This window comes from Anopheles funestus, chromosome X (assembly GCF_943734845.2).
Source record: "Anopheles funestus chromosome X, idAnoFuneDA-416_04, whole genome shotgun sequence".
Taxonomy (NCBI): Eukaryota; Metazoa; Arthropoda; class Insecta; order Diptera; family Culicidae; genus Anopheles; species Anopheles funestus.
In genome coordinates this window covers 3891588-3906063 of record NC_064597.1, presented here as the reverse complement: position 1 = coordinate 3906063, position 14476 = coordinate 3891588, and the positions used below count along the sequence as shown (strand labels likewise).

At 46.5% G+C, this 14476-nt stretch overlaps 2 protein-coding genes across 3 annotated transcripts; one reads left to right on the top strand and one right to left on the bottom strand.

The window, feature by feature from the left end:
- The first annotated feature begins 3156 nt into the window (after window positions 1-3156).
- Window positions 3157-10977, top strand: LOC125762744 (synaptic vesicle glycoprotein 2C). 2 transcript variants are annotated; one of them, XM_049425233.1, is made up of 7 exons: window positions 3157-4196; window positions 5218-5662; window positions 5754-6111; window positions 6589-7024; window positions 8114-8270; window positions 9421-9548; window positions 10200-10977. In XM_049425233.1, exons 1-7 carry the CDS (start codon window positions 4166-4168, stop codon window positions 10235-10237), a joined length of 1593 nt encoding a protein of 530 aa, XP_049281190.1. In that variant the 5' UTR covers window positions 3157-4165; the 3' UTR covers window positions 10238-10977. The 2 variants fall into 2 exon arrangements, with proteins under 2 accessions (XP_049281190.1, XP_049281182.1); XM_049425225.1 differs by having other exon boundaries at window positions 3159-4205.
- Window positions 10978-11850: 873 nt separating this feature from the next.
- LOC125762862 ((Lyso)-N-acylphosphatidylethanolamine lipase-like) lies at window positions 11851-14013 on the bottom strand. Its single transcript, XM_049425434.1, has 4 exons — window positions 13669-14013; window positions 13493-13560; window positions 12771-13422; window positions 11851-12705 (listed from the first exon to the last, which is right to left on the bottom strand). Exons 1-4 carry the CDS (start codon window positions 13755-13757, stop codon window positions 12396-12398), a joined length of 1119 nt encoding a protein of 372 aa, XP_049281391.1. The 5' UTR covers window positions 13758-14013; the 3' UTR covers window positions 11851-12395.
- Between the last annotated feature and the right edge of the window lie 463 nt (window positions 14014-14476).

Sequence of the window (14476 nt, the reverse complement as noted above, 5' to 3'; positions counted from 1 at the left end):
CCTAGGGAACACGACGTAGCAGGCCCAGCCCAGCCGCAACGCAGCCGAAAAGCCCAAACTCCCCAGCATCGGTTGCCCGGAGCCCGCTCAACGGGAACGGCGCATCACTGCTTCGGCATCTCGCTTGCGCTTCCGCATCCTCTGTACACCTTGGGGAGGTTCGGTGCGCCCATCTCTCATTCAACTCTTCTCGCACTCACTATCTTCTCGGGAAACTATCTCCCGCGTTGCGAAGGTAAGTAAAAAAAAACCCACCGGCGCAACGGTGGAAAGAGATCAACCGGGCGATAATATAAAGGAGCGACGAAGGTAGCACACAAAAGCTGAGCAAGTGGGACGCCGGAGATCGCACCGTCTTACACCGGTCTTATGACGAACGCGATGTGCTGTGAATGGTTGTTGCGTTTTTTTTCGGGTCTTTCTTTCTATGTTATGTTTGCTGTGTGTCCGCAACGTTTTGGTATCACTGGCCCATCGACCGGGAAGTGGGAAGTGAAGGGAAGGATAGGGAGGCAAGGCAGAACGCCACACGCATAGCACCGGGAAGGTGCCTTCGCCTCCACTCACCCCACCTTCGAGAAAACACACACGTGAACACCAACACATACACGGCACACGGCACGGAAAAATGATCGCAGAACAGAGCAGAAGAGATGTGCGCTTTCTCCGTGGAGCTTTCCCGCCCGGGTTTAAGCTACAAGGTTGATATATGTGTGTGAGTGTGTGTGTGTGCAATACGAAACGGTTAGATATATTGCTTTCTCGCTTTATTCGTATTCCCTTGCGGAAAGAAATGGTAAGTTCAGGAAGAAAGCTACAGGTTTGAAGGTTTTGTCCTCATAGTTACAAACTTATTTGTAATACGCCATTTTTTTTCTATCTTCATTGAATGATCATTTCCTTGGAGAAAGAAAACAAAACTGTCGCGAACCATTGCGCTCACCATGATCCACACAAACCGGTAGGCAAACCGCTTTTGGGGGCAATACGCTAAGAATGGAGAGTGTAGCACACTGTACGACACCACAGCTATTTACCGTTCCCAAGGTTTGCCCATTACTTCCCACCGTCCCACCAACAAGCAGCAGAAGCAGCAGTCTTTGCAAAACAGGTGATAAAACCATTTTCTCTCAGACGTTTGCTCCACTTACCCGGCAAGAGGTGTCTTGACGTTAGACGAACAATTTGCTTACCGTGTGCATCTTCACCAGTTCTTGACCACCCGTAAACTATGCAAAATGATGCCCATCCACCTTCGGGAGATGTGTGTTGCTTTTACGTGGGAACCGCCACTAACTCTCGTTTACCGTAAATTGAGGCGCACAATTCACGCATTTAACGGAACTCTCTCAGTTTTTTTTTTGAGAATTGGAAATGTGCGTAATCTGACAAAACACACAATGTGAAGGTTCTCATGTCTCGCGGTATCTTGCTGTACATTCACCATTAACCAAATGTTTTACTCAACTGCAATGCATCTAACAAACAATTCTTATGTTTTTGAGACGCTTATGTTGACAGTTGTCAGTAATCTAAATGGGTCAATCTGGACAGTATTTCTAGCTGGAGTGTCTCATTACGAATTTCTACATTTGTCTGCATTAGAGTGTACTACCCTGGTGCAACTTATATCAATCTTTTGTCCACCTCACTTGTCGCTCAGTTCTCGCTTCTCGCCTCTCGGCAGGAACGCGCGTCTTCGCTGCTAAGTTAACCGGAATAGCGGCTACTGGTTCATCAACATTCTATCCATCATCAACATTCGGACGGCACGGTTGAAGTTGTGGATGAGGCACCCCTGTTACACCTGTTACGGCTCTTACCAAATGAACGTCCCCAGCCATATAGCCGTCCATGTGAATCTTTTGCCCTGTTGACGGATGCTCGAATGCCACGGGAGCAATGACGATCTTTGGCGGTGCATGTGCTCCATAACTGTGTCGCTCACCACGTCACACTTCTTGTCGGGCTAGTTCTTATCCACCAAGTGCTGCGTGCGCATTCGAATGAATGTTTCCACCCGGTTTGCGTTTGACTGCATTTAAGGCAAAGGCACAATATCTGTAAGGCATCGCAAGCCTACCTTAACCTAGCAGCGGGCTCAGCAGTCCAGCCTTCCGGAACTGCCGCCCCAAAGGAAGATCCCCGGGCGAATTCGTTCGATCGTTATGTTACGCACGAGAGGACTCATAGATAACGGTGCACGTCTCCTACGATTGGCTACACCACTGTTGAAGCTGCCGGGCAATAAGCAAACAGCAACAATTTCTGGAGAATGTTTTCCGTTCGATGGTGAATTCGGTACGGAACCGTATCCCAACAGGCGATCGAATTTCAAATGAGAATATCTTCCAGATACACAGGTGTTAGGTTAGGCTCTACGTGTACATCATTGATATTAGCTAGAAGAATAGTTTAGAACTTGTTGATTATTCTCACAGTAGACACGATCCCTTTTGCAATCCTCAACAAAAGTATCAGTCAACCTATTTTCCAAACATCGTCAACATTGGCTACTGTTTAATCGACACCGTTTGAACTAGCGCTCCAGCGTAAACATGTCGCAAAGAGCTGCGGTACAAAATCGCAGAAGAGAATACCGACTGGACACACTCCGTTACCGTCTAAGTGTTGAAGATGGAGTGAGTCCGTTATGTTTGGATATGTGTGCCAGGATCGGATGTAGACTTTTTTTGATTTATTGCCCATTTATAGATAACAGCACTGCATCTTGCCATATTTAATGATGCTTGCTGTTCCCGGGGGTACTGTTGATACACTGTTGCCCCCCTCCCTCCAACGACCGCGTGTCGCTACAGCTGCCCTCGTTGTGACACGTTCCGGTATGTTCGCTACCATCGTCTTTCCGAGCTGCCTTGCCTTGCAAGACGAACGATGTATTAAAAAAAACACAAAAACAAGAAACCCCCTAACAACATCAAAACAGACAGCAAAAGTGCACCGGTTAGTTGCTTTTAAAATAGAATAGAGTTTGCTAGATTCGCTAAAGCAAATAGAAATAGAGCGATGTTTGGCGAATGCCGGGACTCACACCAACCCCGTGGGTAACGCGGGCCGGCGTAATCGACCCCCAACCGTGTTTGTGTCTCGGTTACACTTTTCGAGGTTATGCGATTTCACATTCTTGGGGAAGTTTCTGCGTTATATCAGTGCAGTCATTGATTAAACCCATCTCACAAGTAGCTCCCATGTGCAGTATGATGATTCCGCAAAATGTCATTTTATTTCCCGTTTTGAAAAATCAACTTCTTGATAGCGTCCAATTAATTAGGGCAAACAGTTATTGCGTTTCTTCCCTTTTGCGTACTGGTCTTCGCCTTCAGAGGAAACGATAATTCTAGACATATCGAACCATGATCGGGTTTCGGTTCGGAAACGGAGAATGTACGCAGCTTCCGGCACGCTCCGATCGTTGCCCCGCCATTAATCGAATGGTCGAACGAACGATCGTTTGATAACGCCAGCATGAGCGCAACGAGAAGCTGTGTCACAGTTGACGCTTTCTTACGCCTACACTTGCTAAGGGCCCGCATCAAAAAGCACAGATACGTTGCAGAACGGTCAATAGAACCGGTGCACAGTACGTAACAAAAATAAAGATGCACATTAGAACTAAACTGAACTCAGTCATTTTGGAATACAAAACTAGCATTCAAGAATATAATGCTAATGTGAGTATTTTATATTTATGTAATTTTGTTTTCTTTTTTTTTCGTTATCAATATGTTTTGAACACTTTCGTTTTGAACGGTTCACGTGTTCGCTACTCTTGCAACAGTCGCGAGTACTCTACCTCCCACCGTTGTATAGCGAAGATGCTAGACGACCCCACTTGTCAACGATTCTCCCTGAGGAATGGTGGAACAAATGCACGCTATTGACAAGAGGTTATCGGGTGCGAGGAGACACAGGGTAAAGATTTACCCGTCCGCGCTAAGCTAGAACGCGTAAGTCATCCTTTATACTACGGCTATCCGTGGCCGTCGCGCGCCAGTTCGGTACGGGACGTTGACACGACCAGGACCGTCTGGATCACTTGTTATTGAAGCACCTTCTTACAGTACTTGGTGCAGTGGGGTTTTGCAAACATTCGTTGGAAAGGTGAAAACTATCTGTGCTTAACATTAGCACTCCGTGCCAGACGATGCATCATCCACAAGCGGATCAACGGACAGGTGAAAATGGTAGGCGAATGAAGCGTTACCCCCAGCGTTACCTCCAGCGTTACCTCCCCAGGAATCCTTTAGCTTGAGGATCGCGGATTTAGTGGATTAGTGGCGAATCACAAACACGTGCAAAGGCAACCTGTCGTCAAAGAAAAAAACCGTAGCAACGGGCAGAAGTAGATTGGTTTACAATTGTTTACCCGTCAGCACAAACATACAGTGGCAAAGTGCCCAGGTGATAAGTTTATGGTTTAGAATGTCTTATCTTCCGCGTTAGCCACTTGCCACTGTTGTGCAGGTTGGGGTACGAATTATTGTAATTATTGCTGCCTCGGTATGTTGAGAAGCTGTTGCTTCTGTGCGTATTTGTTCCGAGAGGCGAAATAGGAAAAGTTTCCAAGTGTACACACACAATGCGTTAGTTGTACTATTACGACTTCGTAATTTGAGTTTGAGCGGTAAGAACAGATACGGTTATGGAGTATTTGAGGGAGGATTCTGTTAGTTTGAACTTTATCAAGTGGATCCATCAGTTTACACAGCAGCTCTATGTCAATGAAGCTGTATATTGGGAACGATTTCCACGAAATTACCCATTCGCTGTCAATCAACAATGTACCGAAAATGCTACTCTGGTTGTAAACGACATCAATCAATAAACGTTGTTGAGTTGCGTTCAAAATTCGTAGAATTCGTAGAATTCGTAAGTCCGTAAGTCCATAGACCTGTTTGAGGAAAAGGGGTCCGGATCTCTCGTAATATAGACCAATGTGACTCTTCTTCTTCTTCTAATTATGCGGGTTGTCTGAGACCTCCTATGTTCAATGAAACCTCAGTTACACTGCCCATATTCAGAGGTTTATTCCTCCCTAAGTTTGCCTTCCGACTTCTGAGAGTCATATTGGCATGTGGCACCAATGTGACTCAAGCTAGACGCGCATCACCAGAAGTATCAAAAGTTTCAAGTTAACCATTCTACAAGTAATTCTCGACTGCTCTCTTTCTTCATCTTCCCCCCTTGGTTTTACAGCTAATGGTGAGAAATGCAATCCTGCCGAAATCGTGATAGATCCGACAGCAATTGTCACGAACGGTACTACCTCACCGAACATCACATCACACACGTACAGTGAGGCACTTGTCGTAGTCGGTCAGGGATGGTTCCACACCATACTCCTGTTCGTCACCGGCCTATGCCTGATGAGCGTCGTCAACGAAACGGTCAACGTGGGCTTTATCATCTCCGCAGCCGAATGCGACCTGGACCTCACCTTCAGTGACAAGGGCGTACTGAACGGGGCCGGTTTTCTCGGTGTGGTGTCGAGTTCCTACGTTTGGGGCTTCCTATCCGACACTTGGGGACGCCGACGGGTACTGCTACTAGCGTCGACCGGTGCTCTCATCACATCGATCCTGTCCACGTTCGCTCCTCACGTTTGGGTACTGATCGGAGCACGGTATCTCGTCGGTATCTTGTATGTTTGTAAATTCTTCCGGCTTTTAGTTGCAACTCCCCAAAAACTAAACTTCTCCAATTTTTTTTTGAACTTCCCCTTTTGGATATAGCATATCAGGCAATGCAGCAACCTCGTACGCATATCTGGCTGAATTCCACGGTGAAGCGTCCCGCGCGAAGGTGATCTCCTGGGCCGCAATGTTTATGGCGATCGGATTGATCTTTCTACCATCGCTTGCCTGGCTGATCATACCGCTCGATGACCGGTTCGAGCTGTACCTGTTCGGCATGCGGTACGCCATGTGGCGCATCTATCTGCTCCTTTGCTCGCTCGATCTGATCCTCATCATTGCCGGTCTGCTGTACCTGCCCGAGAGTGGAAAGTTTCTCCTTACCAACGGCCACCGGGAGAAAGTGGTGCAAATTTTGGCCAAAATCTATCACCTCAATCAGGGCGAACCGGAGCACGTAAGTTAGAGCCTTTTGCCGACTGGCGGCGGCTGTCTGTCTGCGCGCCCTCCTTCCTTCAATGACGGATGGGAATTCCAAACCATTCGGGAGCAGGTTGGGCAAAACCGTATAGCAGCAGCCAGGGGGAAATACCGTACCGTACCGAAAGTGATGATGAACCGTCGGTAATTGGACATGGGAAAAATGGGAAAGCGTGTAGCGCTTTGCCAAATAACTTGCGCCCAACGCAAACGGCCCCGGTCGCACTTCTAACGCTAATGAGCGCCCATTGTTACCCGGCGCTAACTTCCCATGTTCCTGGGGCGGGCGCATCCCATACCGCTAATTCGCTGACGTTTCGTATTATTCAGCTCTGTTTTCCTTCTTTTTTTTTCTTCTTTTCTTTTTCCAATTTTTTGCTCATCTTTTTTCCCCCTTTTTGTTTTCTGTCGTTCCCATCAATGGCACCCACACAACCTTCTCACTCCTCGGCAGACATTCCCCGTCAAGTCGATCACCCTGGATGCGATAGATGCGGCGTACGCCGATGAAATGCAACGCCGATCCAACCTTGGTCTACGCTACCTCTGGCAGCAAACCGTCCCCCTGTTCCGGGCACCATTGCTCTGGCACACGCTCAAAGCGTCCGTGCTGATGTTCGGTCTGTTTGCCACCTCGTCCGGGCTGTTCCTCTGGGTACCGGACATCCTGAACACGTACGTGCAGCACGAGGACATGCAGCTGTGCGACGTGATTGCGCTGATGCACGCAAACAAAACAGCTGCCCGGGCGGACAGCTCGACCGCCACCTGCCCGATCGCGATCAACGCGAACATCTTTCTGATCACCTCCGCGATGGGTGTCGTCTTTCTCGCGTGCTACATCCTGAACGGTTTCATCATCAACCGGGTCGGGAAGACGACGCTGCTCAGTAAGTTGTCATCGATACATCATTTTCGCTCGATGTTCCGCACTCCGATCAAACACCTGCCAGTGCGCCAGTGCCAGTAACCATCTTTGGCATTGTATCCCAAGTAGTGATGTGCACTCCCAAGAGTTCAAACTTCAACAAATCAACAAATCTTGAAAGCAGGCTCCGCACCAAGGACTCCGGAAATAGCTCTGAACTAACTTCATCAAAGTCGGTTCCAAACTAACGGCTGTGGAGTCAGCTCCGTACTAACGACTTCAGGAGCTACAGACAAAATTGTGACAATTCTTTGTTGAGGTTTAAATCCGGAAGAAATTGAAGTCTGGTTCGAAGTCGTTAGTCGACTCCGGAGTTATTGTTACGGAGCCGGCTCGGGAGTCGTTTTGAAGCGAGTTCCCAGTTTCCGGAGCTGGCCTCCAAAAATCGATTGGAACCCCCCCCCCCCCCCCCCCCCTCATCACTACAGTTCACAATCTTCATCAGGCTAATCAACACCCGTTTTTTTCCCAAACCGTGCGTAAAGCCGCACAACAACAAGAAAAAACAATAGAAATTGCCTTTCTCGAAGACAATTTTTCACCGCAAGCGGACATCGTGCGAACGACCATAAAATCGAACCATTTCTAGTCAGCGTTAGTAAAGGAAGCAAAAATAACATATAAAATACACACACACACACATACTGCTCATTTTGCGATACTATCGGCAGTGTTCCCGCAAACCGCAGTAGATGCAGTGAATCCCGTACTCTGCTGCTTCTGCTTCCATTCTCCCTTTTTGCACCAGCCCGGCAATGTACGCGCCTTAATTATAGTGATCGAATCCGGCACATACGTGTGCTCCGTTTTTCTCAAACCACCCGGCAACTCCCCCTCCCGCCCTCCTTCCCTCCCCCTCACAAAACTCTTTCTGCCTCTACCCTCTACCCCTTTTCATTTTCCATTTGCTTGTGTTGTCGATCGCTTGTTGTTCGATGCTGTTACACTGTGTTGTTTTTCATTTCCCTTCCTACTACATTGCCTCTCCATCCTTCGTTTTGGCTAACGTTTGCTACGCTTTTCTTTTATTTTTCCCACTGTGCGCACACAGACGCCTGGTTTGTGGTGTGCGGTATCTGCGGGCTCGCCGTACTGTGGACTTCCGATTTCTATCTGACGCTGATACTGATCGCTGCCTTCGTCTCGTCTGGCTGCCTCGGTGGCGTCCTAAGTGCAATATCGGTCGACCTATTTCCGACTAATTACCGGTAAGCTTTTTTTTCTTCTTCTTTGTTTCCCTCTGTCTCTCTCTCTCTCTCTCGTTCTTCACCTTGTACTTCTTTTATTATTTTCTCCACACCTTCTCCCTCTTTTTTGTGAGGTAGATCGTGTGGAGCGGCATCCATCGCAACCACAAGATGAACGAGGTGTCGATTAGGTTTAGGTACGCTTTTAGCCTTTAAGTCTACTGCCTGCTGCTTCCGATTAGCCTCGACTCATCATGCACCTGCACCAACCCTCTGCACGATCGTGTGTGTGTGTGTGTGCGGAAGGGGGGAAGGGTGGGTGGCTTCAACAACGAAAGCAGGGCAACGGATTTTGTGACGAACATTAGCATCGGAACCATCGGAGGGCACTGGGAAATCAAAATTGCAATAATAGCAATCATCGCTGCTTTTGCAGTGCGAAGTTTCTTCTCTAAGCCAATTTTAAATGCGTTTTCCTTCCGCATATTTCCCCCCTTAAGACCCTTCCGAGCACGCGCATCTATAATCGCATGCCCGTGTGTGTGTGTGAGTGCGTGGCTGATTTTAAATCAACCAAAAAGTTGATCGAAGCGTGTAAAAGCGGCTTGAAAGATAATTAGTTTCCACTCCCTATCACGAGAAATGCGCATTCTAGGCTACCAGATCCAATGTATATTGATAGTTCAACTATATCCACCATGATTCTAGTGGTATCCATTATGGCTGACTATTGCCGCCATATTGGTTTAGTAGAAGTTAGCAATTGGAAAGAGAAGAGAAAGATGGCGGGATGGTGGGGAGGGGGAATCAAAAGAAAACTCCCTAAAATTCCCCCCTCCCTCCTCCCCCCCCCCCCCCTTCCTAATATCAAGTCTCACCCGAAAAGCCCCCCCATAAACCTACTGGAAATAATTACCATCATTTGATCTCATTTACACAATGTACCACCACGAATACTTTCTATCTTAACTTTGGTTTTTTTTATGTTTCTTCCTTCTTTCCCTCTCCCCCCCTCCCTTTCCCTCCTTCAAAACGACCGGTAAATCTTTAATTCATCATCCACAACAACTATGCTGGACCCTGTCGGTTTTAAACCCATCAACGTGCCGTTTACATCACCGTCCTTTCCGGGTTTCCACCACTCCATCAAACGGCAATCGCCAACAAATAGGGCAATGGCGATGTGCCTGATACTGATGACCGGCCGGTTTGGGGCAATGGCCGGCAGCAACATTATCGCTTATCTGCTCACGTACAACTGCAATCTGATCTTCATACTGTTCGGCGGTTCACTGCTAGGTAAGTCACAGTGTCGCGTCCTATTATCCTGCCACCTGGGATATCACATTCAGAGTGGCTTTTGAAGTGTGGACGTGGAGCAAAATCATAAAAAAAAGTTAATCCAAACCTCTGGGCAGGCATCTTTTGATTTGCAAATATGCATTGTGTTAAGGTATCGAAGAACAAGGTCGGTACAAGGCGGACGGCTGTCACTGTATGCGTCACGCACCGTCAAGCCAACGGCATACGGCTGATGTGGTCAGTGAAGCTGATAGCCATCGGCTTAGCCAGTGCCGTTACAATTTCAAATCAACTCTCACCCCGTTGTCCGCATGCCCCCCCCCGGTCCTCATCCCGTGTCAAGCGGTATAAGCCATAACGTTCGAACGAACTTCAGGACGCCGTCCTCTTGTATCTCTACTAACCTTAACAACTTGCCGTACCATGGCCTTTAACGCAACCGTGTGCACGGTTTAAGTCAACACTGTGACTCTGTGTTCGGATTTTGCTTTTAATTTTTTTTCTCTCTGTTTTTTTTTCCTTATTATTTTGCCCACTTTCTACTCCCGTATGTACGTATGCTGTAAACTGGATGATCATAACCTTATCAACGCCACCACGGGTTTCTACTGCCTCCTATACGTACCCGGGGTGGGGGAAACCAAACAGTTTGCGCTCTAATTGGAGCAACCTTAACGGAAACGTGACAGCCAGCTATTCCAAAAATGTTGAATGGCTGCCGCTACCGGTCGGCAGTGACGACCACTCTCGTCTATGTGCGTGCGTGTGTGTGTGCCACGAGCTCATCATCCACCGGGTTGTCTTTGCCTGAATGCCTGAAGAGTGCAACGTCCTAAACCGTTTGCAGATACTACCAGATTTGTTCGTGCCCTTTAATGAGTATCAACCAACAACCAACACGAAATGAAAATAGTCAGCTGCCCTGTTTTTGTAAGGACATTCTCTAGCCGGAGGCTCTAGTTGTCCGGATCCGAATAAGCCACCGCATCGAATGTAAACCAAACCAAAGTGGGAATTGTCGTGTTATCGTGTAAGATGCAAGGAATGTTCCACACCAAATATGGTGCGGAACAAAACAAAAGAAGAAGGGGGAAAAAAGAATAGAAAACCCAACCAAAGCAACTCCACAAGGAACAAGTGCACTAGTGTGGTATATTGTCGATTCTAACCGGTTGAGCTGGTTCGTTTCTTGTCTCATCAGCAATAGTGGAGTTACTAATTGAAACTATGCAACGCACACAATGGAGGTGTTTGTAGGTGCACAAGAGGCAACAAAGTAGCAATTATAGCAGGGATTCACTTCAACCATCAATAGCGTTTAAGACATTTTACAAGTAGCACTCCAAAACCCAAGTTTTTTTTGTTGTTGAAGAAAGTAGCCCGAAGTGCTAGCGAATCAGGGAATAAATCAAACGTGCCAATGTCATCCCGTGCTATCATGTCGTTTACAGTCACCGTTCGGAAATTCCAATCTAAAGTTTCATACAACCGGTACTTACGATACAGCTAGTACTGATGTTTAGCAAACCTCCCTCATTGCACTAATGATGACATCCAATGTTAGACGACATCGATTTCTCTCGGGAAAGCCTCTAGACGCATCTCTAAATCGTTTGTGCAGCACGCACGAATAGTTTTATCCATCCCAATGGCAGCATAATTTTAATTATGATCGATGTGCCTTGCCATGCAGATTAAATTATTCCGGTTCATCTGTGATATCTGGAAACACTGTTCGAGAAATCTGGAAAGCCAGATCTGCACAACCACGGACGTCCACAGTGGGAAAGTTAAGGTAATTGATTTGATTCACCAACAATAATCTAATAATTACAGTCCTGATAAACAGTTTATAAATTGTTGCTATTGATTGTCAACTTCATGATTTCTTGTTGTAGGTACCACAACTCTGTTGGCTAAACTTGGGTAGTGGTTCCAATTAACCCTTGTGTCTCAAACATAGTTTTGATAGCCTTTTAAACTGGTATTCAGGGTATTCAGGGTTTTTACTAAAGTTGGATACTTCTATTACTCTCCTAAGGTGGAGTCTGAGATAAAATAAGTTTTACAAAATGTTCTTGAGGAGAACCTGAAAATCTTCATACCTAATCGTTTGTCACACACCAGAGCTATGTTTTACGTACAAACCTAACTTTGCGTTACCAATACCGGTACGCATCTGATAAGGAATATCTCTATGTGGTGAAGCTCTTACGCTAGCTTGGTCTCGTTACAACAGTATATCGCTGCCATTAGTTAAATGTCATCGCAGAAAAAGAAAACCCAAATGCAAGAACAATTTAACTATAATATGTACACAAATATTTAACGATATGTTTGTGCCTTACGTTACTATTGTTTGTTACATTTTTTTATAAAATGATGAATTAAATAATTCTAGCATTCCTGAGTTTTCATCATTCGGCAAAGGTGTTTCAGTTTTCTGCAAACTGAAGTGCAACTACAACTCTACCACTGGAGGATTAAGCGCAACAAAAAAATTCACTAGAACTCAACTTACCCCAACTGCCACTCCAAACACCGCTGAACGAAAGCATCGTGACGCGGCGACTTTTTGCCTCCCCCCTCCCCAAAAAACACGTGTACGGAGCGATACGATTATGGCTCGCAATTGCTACGTGATGATGTCATCACTCCGTAGCGGATGACAAATCACTTTTCATATCGTACATTCGTTCATTTTTCGCACCGTCACCCACACTGGCCGGAACATGGCGATCTCATTGGTGAATGGCGGGCCAAGTACGGTCGCTGGCAATCATGGTGGGCATTGGAAACAGACCTCCACTACTGGACAGTAACAGTAGCCAGCGTTAGCTTCTGTTATTCCGTAATTTTTTCCACCTTCTGGAGTCTATCCGCCGCACGGCAGGCTTCGTTGACCATCTCATTGAACGCATCCGCATCGTCGGCGTATATGTGATGGCCTGATCCTTCGATAATTTTAACATTCACAAAACTGTTCTCCCCCAGCTGCTTTACCGTGTCCGGTGGGCTGGTGTGCAGTAGCCAGGATTTGGAGCCGTACAGTATGGTGACCGGTACGGTACTTTTCATCTCACCCATACGGTTGATCATCGGATTTTTAGCCCACGCAAAATCCTGCATCATTGAATGGAACGCACCTTCACCGCTGTGGAGTACGAACAGATGAGTATTGGACGCTTTTGGGGGAATTACAGCTTTTTAGCTACTTACGATGGATTCTGCGAGTTGCATTGATGGATGTAGTTTGATATATCCATACCGTCCGTAATAACGGATGAGAACTTCATCACAATATCCTGCCGGAAGCGGTTCACTAGCGATGGACCGTACGGTCCAGCAAACCTTATCGGCCAGAGTGGATTGAGCATCTTCGATACGGCAAAGATCGGTTTCAGCCAGAACCGGATACGCACGTTACTTTCGAAATCTTTCGGCTTCTCCGGCATTCCCCAAGGATCGGCCAGTATGAGCTGACGCAATCGGTCCGGATAGGAGAGTGCATAACTGGCCGCGATAAAACCACCCATCGAGTGTCCAAGAAGAATGATTTCCTTCAAGTTCATTTCCCGCCTCCATTCCTCGATCGATTTCACCAACTGTTTCTCCACCACCATCGGATCGGATGAGAAGCGTGGCCGGGAGCTACGGCCAAACCCTAGCACATCGATCGCATATACTGGGCGATCTTTTGCAAGTGCGTCTAGATTCAGTACCCAAAGTGCTACACCGGCACCGAGTCCGTGCACAAGCACGAGCGGCACATTTGGTGACTCTGTGTTGAGGGACAGTGTCCACACTTTGTCCGCTTCTCCAACGCAATGCCCGACGTCCACGAAGCTTCCACGGTACGGCGTCTTGAGATCTGGAACGTTCGCAGTGTGGCGTGTGAGTTGCATCATCTACAGTGAGCAAACGATATCGTTCATACTTACAGGACAGGATGCGCTTTTCCAACGTACGTAACATATCGAAGGATGTGCCCGTCCACCAGTTACACCAACTGCAATGAGATAAACAATATCACACAAAACTCAACAAAAGCGGTGACTCCACAACAAAGCAGATTTTCTTCATCCGATAACTTTGTCCACAAATCACCCGGTTTTACCTTTTATCCTTCGTACCCAGGGACGACTCACTACTACTTGCTGCCTTGTCGAATGTTGTCGTCGTTGCCGTCGTTGCCTCAGCTGCCATTGCCGGTTGCTTGCGGTTTGTCCACTCACGAATCACAACCACCCGCTACGGTGCTTACGAATATTATGAAATTCGCATGTCGCATGTCGCTTTTGTGGGGAATGTTTCCTGCCCGTAACGAATTACGTACGACGCAGTATTAAGATATTTACATTACAGCTTCCTAATCAGCTCCGTTTATACGCTGTGGTTCGATTCTGGTTCATTGTGTACACAACACAACACCGGCCAATGTAAGTTCCACCTAAAGCGCCCTGTGTATTGTAATCTACCTAAACAATAGCGTGAACCCTACACCTACCATGGGCGCATGTGTCTGTGCTGAATTTTTATGCATCACTCGAATATTAAGAATTGAAAATACATCACTATATTGTTGTGGAATTAAATGTCTGTTCATTACAAGTTTAGTTTCTATTTAAATAATCCACTAACAACTAGATTCCTGGAAATTGTAATCATCTAAAGATGGCGGATTGTTTTGACCGGCAGTTACAGGGTGACTACATCAGTAATAAATCGAATGAAATTAAGCTAAATAGTTTCATTTATGCTAAAATATGTAAATATGAGCAACATAGGGATTAAAAAAAATTCTCCCAACTTAGCAAACACTTTCTATAAGTTAAAATTGTTTATTTTATTATCGTTGTAATGCTTTGAATTTTCAACCAAATGCGTTTATTACATCAAATTGAAGGTAGTGTGTAACTTCAAAA